The sequence below is a fragment of the Carassius gibelio genome, chromosome B11 (assembly GCF_023724105.1).
Source record: "Carassius gibelio isolate Cgi1373 ecotype wild population from Czech Republic chromosome B11, carGib1.2-hapl.c, whole genome shotgun sequence".
Lineage (NCBI taxonomy): Eukaryota > Metazoa > Chordata > Actinopteri > Cypriniformes > Cyprinidae > Carassius > Carassius gibelio.
In genome coordinates, this window is record NC_068406.1 from 3,092,906 (window position 1) to 3,115,463 (window position 22,558).

Below are 22,558 nucleotides of genomic sequence, written 5' to 3' on the forward strand. Positions count from 1 at the left end.
TTTTGAAAAGACTAGAAAATTATGTTGTTATTAGTGGAAGTGCATTGACATGGTTCAAATCTTACTTATCTGACTGTCATCAATTCATAACAGTGTATGATGAGGTATCAAACCGGTCAAACGTGTGGAGTACCTCAAGGCTCAGTACTAGGATCATTGTTTTTACCCTTGGGAGATATCATCAGGAAACATGGTGTTAGCGTTCACTGATATGCTGACGATACTCTATTATATTATACATATATTATAATAGTAGGATTCTCTTGCTTTATTAAATATCCATCTAATATCAAAATGATTTGAAATATTAAAAGAAAATTAGGAAATTATAGAAATATTAAAACTTGATTTCATTTTTACATAGACCTGTAATGCATGTGTGACTCCAGCAGAGGGCGGTATACATGAACAAACCCCGAACGCTATTACTTTGACGCATTGAGGGGGGAAATGCTCTCATTTCCGAGGCGTTTCCATTACTTAAACATCTCCGCTAAAATACGCTGGCGTCACGCAGCAGAGATGAAGAGTGTTTGCGCTTTTAGACAGAGAATCAGTACACGACTGTGACTTACAGGAAGCGCTCAACTCCAACTCAAGGACACCTAACCACTACAGATTTATTTCAATGGTATGAGCAGTAATTATCATGTCTTGCCTTTGCTTGTTGGGTCTGTCTTGTAATAAGGAAAGCTTTCGATTCTGTTCATAGATGTGGGCAGCTCTCTCTCTCTCTCTCTCTCTCTGTGTGTGTGTGTGTGTGTGTGTGTGTGTATATCTGTCTGTAGCTTTGCTTCATGCATACATGTTTATGTATTTTGTCTCTGTGTGTCTGCGTGTCTTTTGGACCTTTGGTGTCAGAGATGATGTGAACTGTTACATTCAACATGCAAGTTGTATAATTCTTAGTAAAAATAAATAATACAAAAATAATTTTAAGTAAACATTATACCTCTGTAATTTTACTGTGTAGAGGACGTCCACTGATGTACATTTGTTTGTCTATTTGCATATATTTGCACCATTCACTGTATCCGAGTCCAAAGTTGAACAAGCAGCATGCATGTGTACATTGATACAAATACACTCATTATTTCCAAATTCACAGAAAATGTTTTTAGCTTATGACTTGTATCAAAACTTTTTGTGTTTATATCACTATGATACTCAAGACTATAATGTGTTTATGTAGAGTCTTTCATTATCAAGCTGTGATTTGCAGAAAGGTCTAATTTTATTTTTCTTCTGGGATTCATCATGGTGCTTTGATCTTAAAGTTTGCGTCCCACTTAGTTAATGAGTCTTTTTTTTTAGGTTACTAATATTTTTACTTGACCTGTTTAGTTCCTAAGTGTGCTGAAATGTACTGACATACTTTAAAACTGTACCATCGCCTATCCAATATATTGAATCAAGTTTATTTATATGTGATATTATATGTGATTCACAGGCCTCAGGTATGGCAGAGTTGCTACAGTTGCTCCTGAGCGTGGCAGAAAAAGCTGCCAATGTGGCACGGGTTTGTCGACAGGAAGCAGCACTTTTTGAACTTTTGGTACAAGAAAAGACTGGAGCTGACAAAAACAAGAAATTTGTCCAGGACTTTAAGACGCTTGCTGATGTGTTGATACAGGAAATGATTCGCCATGATGTTTGCGCCCAGGTTCTTAAATATAAAGCTTTCACTAAAATCACGATTAATTTTAGTCAAGTTTCTGTTGTTGTCTTGATGGCTAAAAATTCCATTTTGCTTTATAGTTTCCTGAATTGACTGGATTTATTCAAGGAGAGGAGTCAAACAAGTTTGAGAATGGACTTGGTAAGTTACCCCTAGAACTGTTTTGATTCTGTGCTGCATTTGATAGGATTTCATATGTAATTATATTCAAATTTTCACCACTTTTTTGGAACACGTTATTTGACTTTCAAAGTCACTGAAATATGGAAAGCTGTAGATCATCTGGCAACATAAATACATGTTTCTTTGCATGGCAAATGTTGGTTTTGATGATTACATGGAAAAGTAAAATCAGATAAAATTAAGTTAATGTTAAAACCGTTTAAAGTGTAAAGCATATTCAGATAATTTTACTATAGTTGAAGTATGTTATGTTGAGCTGTGCTGTAGTTGAAGCAGTGGTGTAAGAAACTCTGATTTTGTTTTAGAGAACATAGGATGGTCCAAGTACAGAGCCCTGTGGGACTCTCTGTGGGACTCTCTGCACTGACAGACCGGGTTTAGATTAAATTAAATGTAATGTAATCTCAGAGGTTTTTAAGGGCTTGCTCACTACATGACCACATCAATTATTAAATAGCATAGGCAGTCTAAAAGTACAGATTAGAGATGCACTTCACAGTTTATAGCAGCGGTGGGTGATTGTGTGAAATTAAACAGACTGGTCTAGATGAAAAACAATAAGAGCAGTAAAGATGCTGTCAGTTTGGGTTTAAGCAGTTTTTATCCTGGGTTGATGGGGGTGAATATGTCATTATTTGAATTGGGGTTATGCAAACTATTTTAAAATGAGATGGGATAAAGTCAGTGGTTAGGTTGTGGTTATGGTATCTGGTAGGCAAATGGTTGCATGATTATAATAAATAGCCAAGTCGTAGCCACCATTGTGGAGTATTTTATGATTGTATTGGAGGAGCTGAGAAATACTTGGCATGAGATTGAAATGCTTGTATTTGATTCGAGGTGTTCAGGAGATGTCCGGGAGTAATGTGTTTTTTTTCCACTGTTTTTCATACCTGCAAACTCATTGAATTTGCTAAAATTTGTTCTTCTGACATTGAAATAGGCTGTTCACGTGATTCATGTAAAATCCAAGGTTTTATTTGGGAGATGGTTATACAAATCCTAATCTGAAGAGAACTGACTGTCTTCAGATAAGTTTAGATGACATTTTCTTTTCATCTTACCGCTTTGCAAAGCCTTGTGTACCGGGTTAACCACAGTACATAATTTTTTAGGCTGAAATGTGCGGTTTTATCATTCCATACATTTTCAGAATATTCTTTCAGTTTGGAGTTTGCAGGTATGCGTTTGCTTCTCATATTGTTAATGCATCTCTGATGGTAATGAACACTCAAAATTAGAGCTAGGCAATCTATTAATCGAATAAATAACACTATTTGCCTGGAGCTGATTGTGACTATTTCTTTCAGGGGACAGTATCACTGTGACAGTATGCGCTCAGGAAGAGGACACAACTGCTCTGTTGGCTAAAGTTCTGGATGGTGATCAAAACGCTGCGTCCGTCCTGACCAAGGTGATCCACCAGGACCTTCAGATTAAAGACGAGACGGCTGAATCTCTGCAGCTGTCAATCAACCCAGCTGATGTGGGCATCTGGATCGATCCCATTGGTAATGTATTCGTTTCTTTGTCCATCTTTTTACTTTGCTAATTTATTTAATTTTACATCTTCTACATTCAGCAGACTAAAAAAAAAAATCAAAATAAAGAGCATCCTTCGTAGAGCCAATATTTCATAGTTCACAGTACCAGGTTTATTGTATACTAGGTTACTAAACAAATATACAAGGTGAGTGTCATTTGTAAGATGTTCAGTTCAAAAATGAGGTATTGTTGCATTTTTTGTTTTGTTTAAATTTAGCTCTAAGATCACACACAAAAAAAGTATTTTTTTTTTTAATAGGCATGGAAATATCGTGACTCGGCTAAAAGACCCATCATTCACATCCCACACATCCTTATGAAATATATTGGCTAATTTGATTGTGTTCTCCGCAGCATTCAAATCAGCACAGATAATGTAAAGTGTGCAGGGTCAATGTGGGCTTATTCATTAAACACTCATTAAGATGTACAGCGTATAACCAACAACATTACATTTTATATTTATTCCACATTCAGTACTTAATTAAATAGCATAATGATAAAATAAACCAAAGAATTGAGGGTAGAAGAAGTATTTGCTGATATATCTGATGTTGTACATATTAAGTGAACAGTAGTTGCAGAACCAGTTATTCTTCATGTGAAAACTGTAGAAAAACTAAGTGAAGCGTTAACTGGAAGATTTGTTGTTTCCCATCAATGAACAAACCAAGCAGTAATGCTTATGAGACTTCTTTTTCCTGGTGTGTGAATTACTCCACTTGTGTATTTTTGGCTATTTTCTTTTGATAGATGGAACAAGTCAGTACATTGAAGGGAAAGAGGAAGAAGAGCCGGATGAAGGCTTTTGTCCATTCGGTCTCCCATGTGCTCTGGTTCTGATTGGGGTTTACTTGCGGTCCACTGGCCAGCCGGTCATGGGTGTCATAAACCAGCCGTTCAACCGCAAAGACTCGACGGGTAAAGGGTAAGAGTGCTGCTGTAGCAGTGTTTCAAAAGACACTACTCAAATTACTACATTACTAAGTACATCTGTAGTATTTTTCTATTTTTTTCCCAAAACAAGGAGATGTGAACATTAAGGAGCATTAAACACTCTCATGTAATGTGAGACTAATAGAAGGATTGACGTTCCAGGAAATCCCTTATATGTACAAATACATCAGATACCTCGATAGCTGAATAACATACAGATAGAGATGTTTTGACTGAAACATGAAGACAATAAGCACACGATTGTGATGATATATGTGTTCTTTAAGCCACTTCAGGTATTTTCATCAGAATGATATACATTTATAATGCAAGGCTAATAGACGCATTAGTATAGAATTGATAAAAATATATATATTTTCTGTCGCATTCTGTGATAAGAAGCAAAATGGACAGCAGAAGCAAGTTATTTCCAACAAATGATGTTATATAGTGATTTTGGAGCAAAACATGATATGAGTCTCATATTTTTATGATGCTAAGCAAGCATAGCTATTCCTGTTGCCGGGAGCGATTTTTTTCATAACAAATTGTGAAAAGTAAGATTGTGTGAATGATTTTACGAAGGGAAAAAGCTAAGAAGAGTAAGTGATATAGGCACTTTTTAGGCATTTTTTTCTTTGTTACGTGGATTAAAATTCATCCACAGATTCAATCCTTTTCATTGACCATGTTAAAAACAAGTTTAAAGAAGTTGTTGGAAGCTCAGCTGGTGACGCTGAAGGGGAGTGACCGTGGACAAGTTCATTTACAGCCTAAGTTTACCTTGTATTTAAGCTTTAAAAGCTGTTCATAGCTAAGATAATACATTAAAATAATATGGTAAGACACACCAATTTTCAATATTAAGCAGCAAAACAAGGTGTTTTGTACAGCTAAAATTAACTGGATGGGTTACATGGATAAGACCAGAATCCAGACCCATATGATTGACAGATTGCCGTGCCTGCTCTTCTTAAGAATTAGGTGGATTGAGTGTTATGGTTTCTGCCTTTCATAAGAAAAAGGAGTTAACTTGTTTCTGTATCTATAGTCTTTGTTAGTTTTGCATGCGATATCTGTTATCGCCTCAAGTGCAGGACTCCACCCAGTAGATGAAAATTGCCTGTCAAGACATCATCTCGCCCTGTTTCTGTTTCTGAATCGGCAACTTTGTCTTTTTTTGTACTTTGTAGTTTTGGAGAATTTTTTTTTTTTTTTACAAGTATTTTTAACTAGTTAAAATGCGAAAATGAAGTGATTCTTAACACTAAGAGACATGGAGTCTGTTATGCATGCTTTTGATCTCTTTCTCCACTGGCTCCCAGTTAAATATCTTAAAAGGGTTTGCATGGACTGGCTCCTTCAGGTATATCTGATCTCCTTTCATTCCACAATAATACCTCTTGGGAACTTCGATCAACTAGTAGTCTTCAGTTGACAAAGACACACTTAAAATTGAAGGAGACCGTTCTTCTTCACTGGCTGCTCCACAGCTTTTTAACAATTTGTCATCCTTTATAAAAACTACAACATTTTTTACAACATAACTTGATTTTGCATGTGGTCATAAGCAGGCGCAGTGGTATAATCGAAGCATGCTGTTTATCAGTGTGTTCTATGTTTACTTTACTGGGGGGTGGTTTGTACATCACTTTGGCCAACAGCTGTTGTTCTTAAATTTGCTTTATAAATAAATATGACGGACTGTTACTTTCCACCTCTGATAACCCTGAAGGCCCTAAATGAGAAGAATTCACAATCCCTCCTGACCTGTTGCTTATGTAAGTCCCTGCATTTCTTAATGTCCTCATGTTGTGGTGATTGTAGATGGAAAGGCCAGCATCTCTGGGGCGTTTCGTATGGAGATGTGAACATTTGCTCCTTCAAGCATCGCAGGCCGTCGTGTCCACCAAAGAAAGAAGAGTTGTCTGTGCTGCTGAGCTCCAGCGAGAGGCCGGCTGTGAAGGATGCTCTAGCTGCCATTCCCAACGTCTCGCTGATGTACGCGTCCGGTGCGGGATACAAGATCCTGTGTGTGGTGCAGGGTCTGGTGGATGTGTATGTGCTCTCCGAGGGCAGCACGTTCAGGTGGGACTCGTGCGCTCCTCATGCACTTCTGCGGGCGCTGGGCGGAGGCATCGCAGACCTGAGCGAGTGTATGAATGCCCATGTCCACGGAAACAAGGGACACACAGCTGAACTGACCTACCATCAACCGCACACCGAGAGTCAAGGTGTGGACAGATGGGCCAACCGAGGAGGAATAATCGCATATTTGGACTCCAGCATTATTGATAAAGTTGTGGCGGCAATTGCTGGAAAGATATGATAAAAATATTATGATACTGAAATGCAAGATTTTAGTGTATGCAAGTGTTTGCTTGTATTTTTTATGCATAATCCTATGTCGTTTTTATGTTAAGATTTAGTGGCATAATCAAATATTAATTTAAGGCTGTAGCTCTTCAGGAGAAAATATACATATATAATGCTTATCTATAATATATATAGTTTTAGTTTTTGAAAGAAGCTGGTTATATTTTCAAGACAAAAAATTTTTTTGCCGTATTCTCATTGTAATGTGTAAAGGTTACAGATAACATCATGTTTTACAGTTTCTGATGGTCACCTGAAATAAAAGAAAAAACAGATACTAAACTTCTCAGGGTTTCATATCAAGATTATCATATACATTCAGGCCCTTTTATGATGATGTTTTTATTTTTTTACTTAATTCCTTTTCCCCTTTATATTTTCCTCAATGGCTAAAACATATTGAGAGAATGAGAGTCTCTCACAGGAAAGACATTTGACTGGTTTGAGTTGTACCTTTCAGTCTCATTCTGAACATTCAAGGACATTTATTCATCTTTCAAACCTAAAACATTCTGCATTAACTTTTAAGGCACTGACTATATTTAAATATATTACAAAATATTTCAGTAAATACTGTAATAAAACAATTGGGGATTTTTCGATTCTTCAGCTGTTAAAATACAGTATGGATCAAGTTTTTAATTTTTTTTTTATGTTTTAAATAGTTGAGAAATAAGTCTATTATATATAAGGTTGTATTTGATCAACTATTTTTGTTTTCATTTTACAACTTACAGTAGAATGTGTTCTTGAATAGCTGCTCATGTATTATTTGTACTCAATTATCAAATTTGAAAAGAATTTCTGTGGCTTAATATAATTGTAACATGTTTTTTTTTTTTTTGATGATGATGATGAATAGAAAGTTCAAAAGAATCTTATAGAATCTTTTGTAATTTTTTAAATGTCCTCTCTCTCACTTTTGAATATAATTTCTCCTTGCTGAATTAAAGCATTTCTTTTTTTATTAAAAACAGTACAACTGTTTACAAAAATATTAATAATCAGAAATGTTTCTTCAGCAACAAGGATTATGTGACACTGAAGACGAGTAATGATGCTGAAAATCCAACTTTGACATCACAAAAATACATTTAAAAAATATAAAATTATTTTAAACTGTAATGACATTTCTTAATATTACTGTGTTTAATCAGATGAAAACAGCCTTGCTTCGCATAAGAAACAGTAACAACTCTTCATAATTAACTTTTGACCAGTGGACCGTTGTTGTTCATCATAATCTGTAACGGTCATCATTTGAAATATTAATGAAGTCTTTTCATTTGAAAACTATTTGTTGTGATGGAAAACTCTGAGAGCTAAGGGACTGATGGGGAAAGTGTGTTAAAGAGCACAGAGATGACCACGGATGCCCTTTTATGTGCAAAAGCGGTTTAAAAAGATCCTGATTTCATTCCCTCTTGGCTTCATGTCAGTCACAGCGAGCTAATGACTGGAAAAGGATCCAAAGGGTCACTTCACACTGTACACATACAGGTCATGTGACCCGAGTCAATTTATAGAAAATACTGGATCCGTTTTACAAAAACTAAACATCTTTGGATAAGGGGCATAGTTCACTTTAAGAACATTGGTGTATTGTATTCCTTGAATTTTCTTTATTTGGTCTTAGAAAGTCTTACATTTACCTTCCTTAAACCATGAGCTACCATGGACAAGAAGGTATTAAATAGTGTGTGTGTGTGTGTGTGTGTGTGTGTTTGTGTATAGATATACATCTAGACACACAAAGGAAAACAGTGCTGACAAACAAAAAAAAAGTTATTATTATCTTAATCTTTTCTTGTTACAGTCACTAAAGTGTTGCACAATGGTAGCACAAATCATACGGCTTCAATCAATGATAAGCTAATTTTGGCAAAACAAATATTACCCTTAAGAAGGTTTATTTTGCAATCTTGAGCAGAATCCAAAAATTTGAGCTGCATATGACCTTTGAAGACTTTTGCACATTCCTTTCAACTTATAACTGAACACATTTCATTATTCCTGAGCAGCTGCTGCGGTGTCTACTGGAGATAAAGGCACAGAAGTTACACTTGTACATGTTGAAGAGCACAGCATTTGAAGAAATCAGCTTTAATATAGGAGTGTTGGGGTGAGAGGCAACAACATAAATCATGGAAAAAGTGTCCTGCACATTATCACCATTATAATGATTGTCTGAATCTAGAGTGATCTAGAACACTTTTAGATCACTCTCTACAACACATCTGTCTGAAATAAACCTTCATGTAACCCCGAATACATTTGTGTCGATGCAGCACCTCGACCAGACTGGTAAAACTCTCAAGTACAGTGAATTTAATGAACACAAGACCCATCACGTTTTCTTGAAATAGCGAGTGGAATATTGTCACATATATAATGAAATTTACAAATGCATTCGTTAAACAATAAAAGCAACTCATGAGCTACTCATTTTTGTTGATGCTTTGACGCCAGTTGATTTAAAGTGATCCATTATTTTGTTCAAAAGGTCAGTAACACCTTAACATCAGGAGGAAGTTTAGTGCAATAATAAACTGTCTGCTTTATTTCTATTATACCACTTCAATTATCAGCTGTGAACAGCAATTAAATAACACTTGCCATTGACAACAGACTGCTTCTGCTGTAAAGAAAAACAACTTTAGAATAGTCTGACAATGGGACTGAAGTTAAACATTTACAAAACTTGAGTTTATCCTAAAGATTCAGTTACAGTTAAGTAATGGAAAGAACCATTGAGCTGGGGTCAACTATAGATACAGCATGGCCAGTCATTTTTAGCCTTTGATAACATTTTCAGAGTTAAACGTGCTGCTATTTTATCATGCACAGTTTTAAACCGTTAAACCCTTTATATTTATGCTTCTTCCATCTGAAACCACCTAATTTAGAGTCACAGGCTGAAAGATCACTGACAAACAGCAAAACAACAATTGGATTTTATTTCTGGAGTCTCTTTAAATGTTTTCGTTCTTGAATTTCTGTTAGTGAATCAAGCGTTTTTTTTATTTATCAGGAGATTTAAGTCAAACTGAACAGAAAGTTCCGGAAAGCATCTCTGAGAACTTGACAACACATGAGTCTGAACACGCATGTATTAGCACGGTTTTATGATGTCCGGCTGTACAGAGGGAAAACAGTCTCGTGTCTTCGAGTATACTGTGTCTACAATGATGTCATGAGCCAAAAACATCAGTTTTTGGACACTAATGAATCTGTTGGCCTGGAATAATGGCTCCAGTGGATGAATGAAGCAACGGTCTTTTAAAATGATTCCTGAGTGTTAAAAAAAAGTTGTCAGAAGTGACAAGAGGACTTCCTTTTGATTTTCACATCAAAACCCATTTATAGACTTCTATGCAAATCTCTGCATCTAATAAACAATTACATTTGTGCTTTAACTCAAAATTATTTTTTTAAATTTCTTTCCCTCACTCTAAAATACAATGCACACTGAAGCCTCTTCGAGCTCTAGAGATGCACTACATGAATAAAGACGTAAACCAAATCAATCGTGAGCAGGTAGAGCATTAGATGTGAAAATCTTCTGAAGCTCCATTCAGATCAGTTTGGGGAATATTAAGCCATTTTGTGTTTTTTTTGTACAATTAAATGTTTGTACATATCTGAAGTAATTCTCTCCTAAAAAAAAGTGATTTTAAAAACAAAAGAAATAATGAACTGCTTGAGTTACTGGTAAAATGCTTTCTCTGGATTGCATGAGCTCTATACGATAGTCCCAGCAACATTGGGAAATTTCAGCTATGTCCTTTACCGGTTCTCTTACTATTAGCAGATGAAGAAAGAGTCATCCCTGAGGTCTGTGTGGCCTTATACATTAATCATTATGTGTTACAAAACATTCAGCCACATTGTGAAGATTTTCCATCAGATTCACCTTTTCAAGCCTGATAAAACCAGAAACATCACCCAAAAATAAAAATGCCATTATTACCCTCGTGTAGTCTCAAACCCTGCCCATTTTCTCTTGTGGTGAAATTTAAGAAGCTCATGCAGTTCATAATTACCACATCTGTCAATCAAAAAAAAAAAAAAAAAAAAAAAAAAGTTTTATCCACTGCTCATGCTATCTCCACTGAAACCTCAGCCAAATTTAACAGCCAAGCTGGAGAAGAACATAATCAGTGAATTGCTAAATCTGGGTCTTTGGTTGTCGCACAAAGCTATCTGATGTCTTGGTCATGGTCTACTTTAATGATGTTGGGAAATTTATATACTTCTGTTGTAATAAAAAAAAAAAAAAAAAAAAGCTGCAATAAGCAAAGATAAAAGGCATAAATTTGGAACAACCTGTGGGTGAGTAAATATTGACAATTTTTAAAGTTGGGTCAACTGTTCTTCAAATACACCAGAAAATCTACTCATGATTCATGAGTCCTTCTGTTTCTGGAAAGAACGGGATTTCAAATGCTTGAATGTGGGTTAATTTCTGTAAAAAAATAAAATAAAAGAGATAAAAACAAAAAAGGACTTCAAACTTGATCTTCCTGAATCCATCTTTGCTTGCCCCTCTATGAAATGTAATGTTGCCTTGTCATTCTGTATCAGGAAGCTTCAAAGCACCAACACTGATGTTGAACACAATGCTCAACAGAGGTCAACAGACTTTGTCCTGGTTTAGATGGCCAAGTATCAGGTCAAAACACGGCAACAGACAGCAATCCATCTCTGCACAACATTGCATTCCTCAGCGCTGGAATGGCTTGCGAACCTTCTTGCGCCGGCGTGGGGGCTTTCCTCCGTCAGTCCATTGTTCGCTGGGTTCGCCCCGTTGGGCCCCTGGGCTGAAGAACCCTGTGTGTGGAGTAGATCCCGAAAACGTTGTTGAAGTCCCTGCAGCTGCTCCGGAGGAATGAGGCGGCGGGCTTCCTGTTGGGAAGAATCCTCCATTAGCAGACATGTCACTGGGAGCTCCACCCTGGAAGAAGCGGTTGAAGAAGTCCTGCAGGTCTGCAGGTGAGCCTCCACCTGCTGCGTGATCTGGGGGGGGTCTGGAGGACACAGTTTAACATCAGTAACACATTAATTAGGAGCCAAGCACCTCGTGTTTTTGTTAGTTGTTTTCTTCTACACTTGAGTCTACAGAACTCCATGTGGGAAAGTTTTGAAATATGTCCGCAGACAGAAGACAGTCTGAACATGTGGTCTCTACCTCTATTATTAAGAGCTTTTTCATATCTCATGCTGTTTTTGTACAACCTGTTATCAAAAGGTTGATGCCAATCTGGATCTGAAGCTGTGTTTCTGAAATGCTTTGGTGTACTGACACCAAACTGAAGTACCGATGTGAACTCTACATCTTCTAAATTTTAAGCCCAGATGCAGACCCCATTTTGTACAATGATAAATGGCAAAAAAAAAAGAAACAAACAAAAAAGTCAATGCTAAAAATGTAGGCAACAAATACCACTCACATCATGAGATAAATTATAAAAACATTAGCGTATTAAAAATATTTCCAGTCTGGGTACTGCATGTGTTCCTCGTGATCTTCATTTAAATACTTTCATTTCAGCCCACATATGTTCAAAATTAGCTTCACCAACTTTTTTTTTGGTTTTGTTTTGTCATGACTACTTGAATACAAAAAATACAACTGTTCTTTGTTAGTTTGTGTTACCTCAAATATTAAATTATTAACAAATACAATTTTAGTTAGATTTTATTTTTGTATTAGTAATAGAATAATACATATAATAGCATAATAACAGCAGTGAAATTCACAAATGTTTACAAAACAAGCGGGAACCCAGTGTATCTGTAGCTTTTCTATTCTTTGATTTCGGTTTTATCATGTGATAGAAAGTCTAAGGTCTTCTCAAGCCGAAGAGATAACTCATCTAATCTGCATCCTATTACGCATCAAACTAAGATACCTTTAAAGACACAAAGCACTGCCATCAAGTTAGCATTTTTATACATTCGCTCACTAAAAAATAAATCATTTTTAATCAAAGACTTAAAATCCAGATTGTTTGTGGTTATTATATTTCTAAATGAAACATGGCTAGAAGACAGCTGCAGTGCAACAATCCTAAATGAAGCAGCCCCTCCTAACTTCACTTACATGAGTGTTTGCAGGACTGTTAGGAGAGGTGGGGGTGTAGCTGCTCTATTTAAAGATGTCTATCAATGCAAGCAAGTGTCATTTGGTCAGTATTTGTCTTTCGAATATCTAGGGATTGTGCTGAAAGGTGCTCCACGCATTCTGTTTATTATTATTTACAGGCCTCCTAAATACTCTCCAGCCTTTGTTAGTTTTTTTGTTGAAGGGTTTACAGAAATTATGTCAATGATTTCCTCAGAGTTTGACGGTTTTGCTATTGCAGGAGGTTTTAAAGGTCCCATGACATGGATTATTTCCTTTTCTTTAAATGCTTTTTAATGTTTCCTTAAGTGTACTTATATTGTTAGTATGATTTTTACATTTAAATTTTAGAAATAAAAAGCATTTTTAGATCCTGATATTAGCCCTCTGGCTATAAAGAAACTTTGAGAAGGATAATGGAACGGTCTCCATGCAATAGTAAGGCTTTCCTCTCTGTACACTTATCCTTAAGTACAATTTTGCCTATTTTATTGGTGTCCCCTTCAAAACTTGCTCGTGAGAAATGTTATGTTTATTGTCCCCCCCCAACATTTAGATGAGATTTTCGCCCCTGTATATATATATATATATATATATATATATATATATGCATACACACATATACATATACATATCCGTTGTGCAGGATAACAGCGTCATTCATTGTAACGGCAGTTTGGGCAAGTGTGCAGATATACTCGCGATGTGTGACAGCTCCGGAAAAAAAGGGAGCTTTCTTTGATCGCTTTCTGTAGTTAAATCCCAATTTAAATAACATTTGTTTCATGCTACTAAGAGAAACAAAGTGAAGTTGATCGTTTAGTCACTGGCTTGATTCACTGATGCATAAACAGAATTAAACAATTTAGAGAGAAAGTCTGTGTGAACTTGAATGATTAGCAACACACCAGAAATCACTGATCACAGATCAGGCATTAATGAAAACTGTTACTCACTGTTTGTGCCGGTGCTGTTGAATCCATATCATAAAAGTCTGTTTGTAACGCCTGTTCTGACATTGCGACTGAATTATATGTAAATATTTGGGCGGGCAAAGCAGAGAAAGGGGAGGTTAACAATTCTCGTTGCAACGTCACAACGAGGAGATTCAAGATCAGCCCGTTTGAGCTTCCATTTTCTCAAAGGCAGAGAAAGATAGAAAAATCTCGAATTACAAAGATTAAAATTTCTAGAAACTTGGGGACCATATACAGGCTAGGAGAACTCATATTAATGTTAAAAAACCTCAGAAAGTGAATTTTTCATGTCATAGGACCTTTAATATTCACATAGATAATACAGAAAACAAAAATTTAACTGTTTTAAACACTTTTGACCTGATTCAGCATGTTAATAAACCTACACATAATAAAGGACATATGCTAGATTAAATCATTAGTAGATGTCTAAACATTTCATCCATTGTTATTAAGGACGTAACACTATCACACTTCTCTATTTTCTTTGATAGCGGTATATTGATCTCTTGTGCCACTGTATCTCTATTTGTTGCTGTCAGAAAAAGATGCATTAACGAGAACACTGTGCGGTTTATGGAGGCTATATCTTTAACACCTAGCATTTCTGCAGACTTTGCTGATCTTCTCTTTGATTCCTTCAACTCAAAAGTTAAGAATGTTACTGATGATATTGCTCCTGTAATAGTCCGTAAGAAGACTGGCAGCCAGAAATCAGCTTGGAGAAGATCAACAGCAGTTCAGACTATGAAAAGACAGTGCAGAAAAGCCGAGCGGATGTGGAGGAAGACGAAACTTGAAATTCACTATAGCATCTATAAAGACAACCTTCATGCTTTTAATGTGAAACTAGCTACAGCTAGACAGAATTTCTTCTCAAACCTCATAAACAGAAACAACACTCTCACTCTGTTTGCTATGGTTGAGAGACTGACAACCCCCCCACCCCCCATCAGATTCCCAGTGAAATGCTCTCAGACAGCAAATGCAAGGAGTCTGCTTCCTTCTGTTCTGAGAAGATCATCAATATCAGGAAGGTGATAAGCAAATCCTCAAGTTATGCAGAGGTCAAAGATTCAGCCGCAAAAAGATGATACTATGTCTATTTTTGAAGCAACTGATAGCAAAATTTTGGAAGAAATAGTGCAGCACCTATAATCATCAACCTGCTATCTTTTTTCAAGAGTGTGCCAAACGGTTTAGAAGCAGATCTCTTATTATATTGTGATATCATCAGTCAAATAAGATTTGGAATGTTGAGTATGGCCTCTGAATAACTGATGATGTCATAATGGTCTGAGGACAGAACACTTCTTATCAGGCTACATTTACACTAGTGCGTTTTCGTTTTAAAACGCATAACTTTTGCTACGATTATGCCTACTGTTTACACTACTCCGGTGTTTTTGATGCTCAAAAACTGAGACTTTTGAAAATGATGGGGTGGCTGCCCACATTCACCTTGCGTATCCTTGATGACCGTGTAAACAATAACATCATGCTCATATTTGTACCCATAGATATGCAGATTCCCCATTCAACCGCTCAAAGTATGTAGACGCGTCTGCCATCTAAACAATAGGGAATCTACCTATGCATATCTATGGTTGTACATGCATTAATGGTCATGTGACATGCATTTTCGGTCGTGCAGTGTAAATGGAGATGGTTTCTGAAACTCCAGTGTAGACAAGGATCGTTTTCAGTTGAAAACAAGAACCCACCAGTGTAAACAGGGCCTTAGTCTGATGATACACAGCAATGTTGCTTGGGCACTCTCTTACGGAGAATGGGAAACAAATTTCTATCTGGATACTTGATACTGGATTTCTATCGAGCCTTGCTCAAAAAGTTGCCCTGTGTATCATCAGCCCTAGGAAAGGGTGGTTACCTGTGGCGGCTGGTTCCACTGCTACCTTTAGAGCCAAAAGAGATGTGATATGGCACACGATGTGTGTCTGGAGAGATGCTTATACGCTGACAGCCTGCCCACTCTGTGTGAACATAGAGATGTGTCTCAAGCATCTGAACATATGCATACAACATATGAACACAGCAACGATCCAAGAGCGGGAATGCAAATTAACTACCAGTGATGTCAAAGACTTTGCCATCCATGAAGGCGAAGTATGTGATGCGCAGTCCCAGCATACTGGATTCAGCCCACAGGTCTCCCTCCTCGGCGCTGTGCCACTTATTACATTCAGCACAGAATCGGGCCTCACCGGGCTCGCGGTCCATCTCGAAGCGCCTGCGGAAGAGACCATGCTCAGATGAATGTAGGAACACAGAGTATTACACAGGACAAGATCTGTATGAAATGACTAGACGGAAACGATGATCAGTAATACGCACTTGTGCTTGCCCTCACATTTAGTGCACATCATTGTGTTCATGGCTTCTTTCAGGTCATCCTGCAGTTTGGTCAGAAACTCATTCATGGACTTAGAAAGCTCTGTAGCTGCCATACGCTTCCTGCAGACACAGAAGCCAAATATATAGACTTTCATCTTTCTAAAAAATATTGTAATATTGAGTAATATTAAGTTCAGCAAGAAATGCAATACAACAGATATTCCCATGATACAAAGTGTTTTTTTTTTATTTTTATAACTATTCCACGTTTTCCACATCAACTTTCAATGTCTGTCACAGTCATTTTGACCAGGAAAAGTTTTTTTTTTTTAAGATTAAATGATAATATAGCAATCTACATGTCCTTATCTAACAGCACTCACAATTCATACTCTCGCCGAGTCTCTGGGTTACTGACGATGTCCCACGCTGCTCTCAACACCTTGAAGGCCTCGCCAGCACCTGGGTGCTTGTTTTTGTCTGGATGGACCTGAACACAAACAACACAATAAACCTGGACAAATCAGCCCAAACCAGAGCTCATCCCATGTTTCAGAGGAATGATCTGATGTGATCTCACCTGCACTGCCAGCTGTCTGTAAGCTCTCTTGAGCTCCGATTCAGTGGCATGAATATCCACTCCAAGAACATTAAATGGGTCCAACTCCTCTTCAGGGATCTGTACCAGAGCAAGAGTTGATAACAGAGTTAAGGCGCACCTCAGTTTCCAGGATTCATTACCTGTCTTTATACAACTACATTATCCAAAGCTACCTCTACATATTTCTGCTTGATAATGTCAGTTTTTGAAATATGATGCCAAATTTAGATTTCTTTGTTCACCAGAAGTGTATAATATAATGCTTAAGCATATCGACAACAACAATTGTTTGGTCTTTATTGAATATTGGCTTGATAAGTAACTGTGTAAAGCACAATCAGTAAGTCAATCTTTAATCATAAAGTAAACCTCCACATGGATCACAAAACTGACTTTATATTATCTATTATTAATCGGATGATACTTAGAGTCACAATGAGAAGGAAGTAGGGAAAGTAATGTACAACCGAGTGTAACAAATTACTGAAAAAGAAAAAAATGTTGTTAGCACTAACTTTACCTAAAACCTTTGTGTATAATGCATTACAGTTAACATTGTACTACATCATATCATTTCATAAATAATGTAACCAAAGTTATATGTATATGTAAAAAATACATTATATGTAGATTTCTTGTTACACCGAAAACTGTGTGGTTGTCATGTTTAAATGCATTATATTTTGTAAAAGTGCAATGAACTTAATAACATACTATAACTGTTGTTACAATTATTTAGGATCACACAACATACACTCACACGTGGTCAAAAGTTTGGGATCAGTAAGACTTGTAATGTTTTTAAAGAATTCTCTAACGCTCATCAAACTGCATTTATTTAATCAAAAATACAGAAGAAAAAAATCTTTAATCTTGCAAAATGTTATTACAATATAAAATAATGATTTCTATTTTAGTATCCTTTAAAATATAATTTATTTCTGTGATGCAAAGCTGAATTTCCATCAGTCATTGCTCCAGTCTAAAGTGTCACATGATCCTTCAGAAATCAATTTAATATGTTGATTTATTATTAGAATGATCAATGTTGACAACAGTTGTGCTGCCAAATATATTTTTGGAAACAGTGAAACTTTTTTCAGGCTTCTTTGATGATTAAAAAGTTAAAAAGAACAGCATTTATTCAAAATATAAATCTTTTCTAACAACAGAAATCTTTGCCATCACTTCTTAACAATTTAACACATCCTTGCTGAATTAAAGTTTTAATTTCTTAAAAAAAAAAAAAGAAAAAAAGAGAAAGAAAGAATATAAATGTACTGACCCCAAACTATTGAACTGAAGTGTAATATTGTTAGAAAATATTTATATTTTAAATAAATGCTCTTCTTTTTAACTTCATAATTGTTGATTATTCCCTTGAAATTATAATTGTGATTATTAATTACGATTATCACAAATTACATTTAATGATGTTTATACCATTGTTTGATGCAACTGCATGCTGTATTTTGAAAATAAACAAGCTGAAAACACTAACTGAAAAACGTTGTGCTTTTCTATTGTATTATTATTATATAATATTATTATTATTATTACTAAGGCTCAAATGTCAACTATATATCATATTAGTTTCTTTTTATAATTTAAGGAAGTAATAATATGAATGGTATTATAATGTAAGAATCCTGGAAAAAGTATCACAGGTTCCAAAAAAAACTAATTAAGCGGCACAACAGTTTCCAGCACTGATAATAAATCAGCATATTAAAATAATTTCTGAAGTCTGAAGACTGAAGTAATGATGCTGAAAATTCAGCTTTGCCTCACAGGAATAAATTACATTTGAATGTATATTAAAATAGAAAAACCTTATTTTACATAATAATATTTCACAATATTAATTGATACAGGTTGATTAATTAATAATATTATTATTTGTTTTCATGTATTTTTTATGAAATAAATGCAGCCTTGATGAGCATAAGAAACTCCTGTAAAAAACATAAAAATCGTTCTGATCCCAAATTTTTGACCAGTAGTGTATACACACACACACACACACACACACATCAGTACCTTTGCTAGAGCCAGCAGTCTCTGCAGCTCTTCACCTGGTTGCCACTTGTCTGTCCCTCTGTTGGGAGACTCTGGATTCGAGTTTTCACTCATGACGCCTTTTTTAAAGAAACGCTCATGAATCCTTGTGGTCAGGTCTGACACTTTCCTCCAAACCCTGCTGCTCTGAAGGGCAAGCCACCATTTCCTGCCCCTCTCTCCAGCCAGCCTTCCCACAATACACCTCAACGTCTGAGAGCCAGCGCTTAGTGCAGCACAAACTAATATCCAACAAGAGAGTAGAGCACGTCGAGCCCAACGAGCAGACCTGCCGATGCTTTCTATTACAGCTACACTTGAACACCTGCTCCAGTCCAGGATTCGCCTCAAATCTTGCGTCATGCCTGGAATATCTGTCACTTTGGAAAGCATGTGTGCTCCAAAGTGGTATAGTGCAAGTGCAGATGATTCAACAGCAACCCCACAGCGGTGGGTCAGAGAGATGATGAGCTCCACCAACATATGGACGCAGGACATGCACCAGGGGCTGACCACATCTGCCAGGAAATCCCAACACAACACGAACAGCTGGATCCCCATTTTCCTTCGTACGCGACTGTGATTGTGCAGATGGTGGTTTCGTCGCTTCACTTGCTTGTGTCTGCTGGGACCAGAAGACGCAAGGAAGGATTTATGAGACATGGAAGATGGAGACGTCCACGATGGTGTTTGATCGCAAGGCCCCTGTCCTGATCCACTCTTTTTGGACTTTCCTTTCCTTCCCGTTCCAGCATTGCGGGATCTAGACTCCCCACTGCCTCTAAACTCACCGTCCAATTCCATTTTTCCTCCTCTTTCACGTTTCTCCTCGTCCTTCTCGGAAATCCCATCTTGCAGCTGATCATCATTCAGATCTTCAGTTTTGGCATTCTGCTCTTCCTTCTCGTCTACTTCCAAATCAAAGTCTTCATCAGGGAATTCACAATCAAAATCATGTTCATGTTCATGTTCATGCTCATGTTCACAGTCGGGTGCTTGCGTTGATAACACATGGCTGTCGTTTCCATAAGACGGACCGGTCAGAGAAACAATGGGCGGCTCCACTGTGTCCCATTCTACAGCCATGTCTTCTTCCATATTGCTCAAAATATCCAAAGGGTCACTCCCTCATGCTTAAAAGAGTCATGAGGAGATCCATCTTGAGCTTCAGGGTGGCAGCAAACTTAGACATGCATGCACTGTATTTAACAACAATCTCATATTTACAAAAGAAACACAATATGGGGTCTTCAGCGAGTCCAGCATTGCAGATGATAAGAGACATTTCCAAATCACGGCGGCATTCTGAACCCCTGCAAATGAGAAGAAGAAACTTTAGCAATGTACAACAAATAGTTTATCTGAACCCAATCCTTATATCCTATATATGTATATGTTTCAAATTCTGCACAACCAAAAAAATTCCAACACAACTATAGAATAAAAAAAAATAAATAAATAAATAAAATGAATCCCATTTCCACCAGTGACGTTTTTAATGAGAACATACAAACTTTTCAATAAAGACCTACCATCCTGATTGTGATTGAAGCACTGATAGATGTTTCTGTAGACACCACAAGTGATTTCTAATTATTCTGAAGTGGAATTAATCTGATATTCCTTTAGAGATGTAATACACTTTATAAATGGTACTGTTTTTACCCCACAATCAAAAAGTGTAAATCAATAGTTTTATATAGCACCATTGTGGTTTGAGAACATCACTTGCAAGGCATCACGGTGAGCATGCGTTAACAGAGCAGTTCCCAAACTCATTTTTTAAATACTTTTTGATTCTTGAAGACATTTTGTAATATCATACAGAGAATATTCAATGGAAGATACTTCATTTACTGTTGCCTTCTAGATTCAGTTTTGTGGATAACAAATACATTTTTGTTTGTTTTTTTTGTTTACATCTATACAAATACACATGAAATTCTTGTTTATATGATTTAAAGATGTAATGTATCAGTATGATGAGGAAGACCTTTCACTGTCAGTGTCAGCAAGTTAGCTGACCTACATGTCAAGTCCCACAGTTAAGATTTCTGAGCAATAAAAGAATATCATCACACCAATGAGGGAAGTGCCAGAGGATGAAAAATAAACATGCTAACATCACAAACACATGTCTGTAACTTACTGAACACTCAGTCCTGACAAAGTGCATGAGCATCGACTCTTCAAATGCTGCTCACTGAGGTTTTACAGACGGCGCTCGTTGCTGTAAATGTTACTGTTTAATACTCTTTATATTTGTTTAATCTCTTGCTTTACGATGCTGTTTTGCTTTAGCAGGCATGCTAACAGAAGAGCTCCCACAGCGAGCGTTGCTGCTTTACTACTCTGAAAGAACAGAGTCCAGACAGGACAGTTTCTCTCGGGTGTAAGATGAGTTTGAAGCAGCTCAGACTGTCTTCTCACCTATCTTTAGCTGCTTTCACTGTCCTTCTCTCTTCATTCTTGTTCACTTCCGAGTACAGCACAAGCGCTGAGACGTCACTTCCGTTTAAGTAACCCTTTACTGCCTTCTGTTGACTGGATGGGCAGGAATGCGTCACGATACGTGATTTCTTTCAACTGTCTAAATATTTAGCTTTTATTTTTCACAATTGGTCATAAATACAAGTGCATTTGTTACAGTTACAGTTCAAACACTCATCCACAATGCATTAATGTAGCCTAAAACCAACACTTACAGCAAGTGTTAAAATGCCTTAAAAAGCCATTTTACATCAGTATTTTATTTTAGCGCCTCATTGTATTCAACCCAACGTAAAAACCTGCAAGCTACAGTGCAAATGTTGCTAGTGGAACAACAGCCCACAGTTGATTAACAATTCAAATTAAGAATAATTTATCACTACAACATTGAGCAATTATTTTATCACAGTAGCCTATTTATTTTTTCCTACATCTGCTAACATATATTTTTCTTTCATAATATCGTTCTCTAAATGAACTGCAGAGCTTATGAACCCGATAAATAGCCTACTACTATTCATTTTAAATATTTCTAAGAGCTTAATTAACAGAGTTCTGCCCACTGATCTATATTATAGATCAGTGGTTCTGCCTGATATCCAAGTTTCATTTGATAGTCAAAATCAGTCAACATACTTTTAATACCCCAAAATGGTCAACACTATTTTTTTCTGATATAATAATATCAACTCCTCTTTCAGCCTAAAAGACAGGAAACAATAGATACTGAAAGTAAACTGAGTCTGATTTCATACGTTTATTGATTAACTTATCTTTCTTGATGTTCACTCTTTCAGTCTTCATCATGAGATGTTTAGCCAAGTTAAATGACTGCTTGTCCCACACAATAAAAAAAGATATGAAATGAAAAGTAATAATTAAAGGAATATAAATTAATATTAGATAGATAGATAGATAGATAGATAGATAGATAGATAGATAGATAGATAGATAGATAGATAGATAGATAGATAGATAGATAGATAGATAGATAGATAGATAGATAGATAGATAGATAGATAGATAGATAATCGTACGTCTGTAATTTTGTTCCTCAAGGGGGCATTGGTGTTTCAGTGACTGAATTGACTTTTGCTCAACACGAACACTGTATCAAATGCCAAATGTGTTGACTGAAGAATTCAATTGTAGCCTATAGTTTTATTTATTTGTGCAATTTAAATCTAAATGCACAATAATATGTATTTATGAACACATCAATACTATATATACAT

General features: G+C 36.4%; 2 protein-coding genes across 4 annotated transcripts; one reads left to right on the top strand and one right to left on the bottom strand.

The window, feature by feature from the left end:
• Positions 1-454: 454 nt before the first annotated feature.
• Positions 455-7,000, top strand: LOC127968186 (inositol polyphosphate 1-phosphatase). Its single transcript, XM_052569191.1, has 6 exons — positions 455-631; positions 1,451-1,663; positions 1,759-1,819; positions 3,172-3,372; positions 4,160-4,334; positions 6,170-7,000. Exons 1-6 carry the CDS (start codon positions 629-631, stop codon positions 6,669-6,671), a joined length of 1,155 nt encoding a protein of 384 aa, XP_052425151.1. The 5' UTR covers positions 455-628; the 3' UTR covers positions 6,672-7,000.
• A 1,805-nt stretch (positions 7,001-8,805) lies between these two features.
• dnajc14 (DnaJ (Hsp40) homolog, subfamily C, member 14) lies at positions 8,806-21,333 on the bottom strand. Of its 3 annotated transcripts, none has more exons than XM_052569190.1 (8): positions 21,264-21,333; positions 18,816-20,146; positions 16,755-16,853; positions 16,558-16,664; positions 16,175-16,294; positions 15,910-16,070; positions 15,711-15,813; positions 8,806-11,745 (listed from the first exon to the last, which is right to left on the bottom strand). In XM_052569190.1, exons 2-8 carry the CDS (start codon positions 19,929-19,931, stop codon positions 11,442-11,444), a joined length of 2,010 nt encoding a protein of 669 aa, XP_052425150.1. In that variant the 5' UTR covers positions 19,932-20,146; positions 21,264-21,333; the 3' UTR covers positions 8,806-11,441. The 3 variants fall into 3 exon arrangements, 2 of the variants coding, with proteins under 2 accessions (XP_052425150.1, XP_052425149.1); XM_052569189.1 differs by having other exon boundaries at positions 20,983-21,321; XR_008155920.1 differs by having other exon boundaries at positions 11,597-11,745; positions 16,191-16,294; positions 20,983-21,322.
• Positions 21,334-22,558: the final 1,225 nt, after the last annotated feature.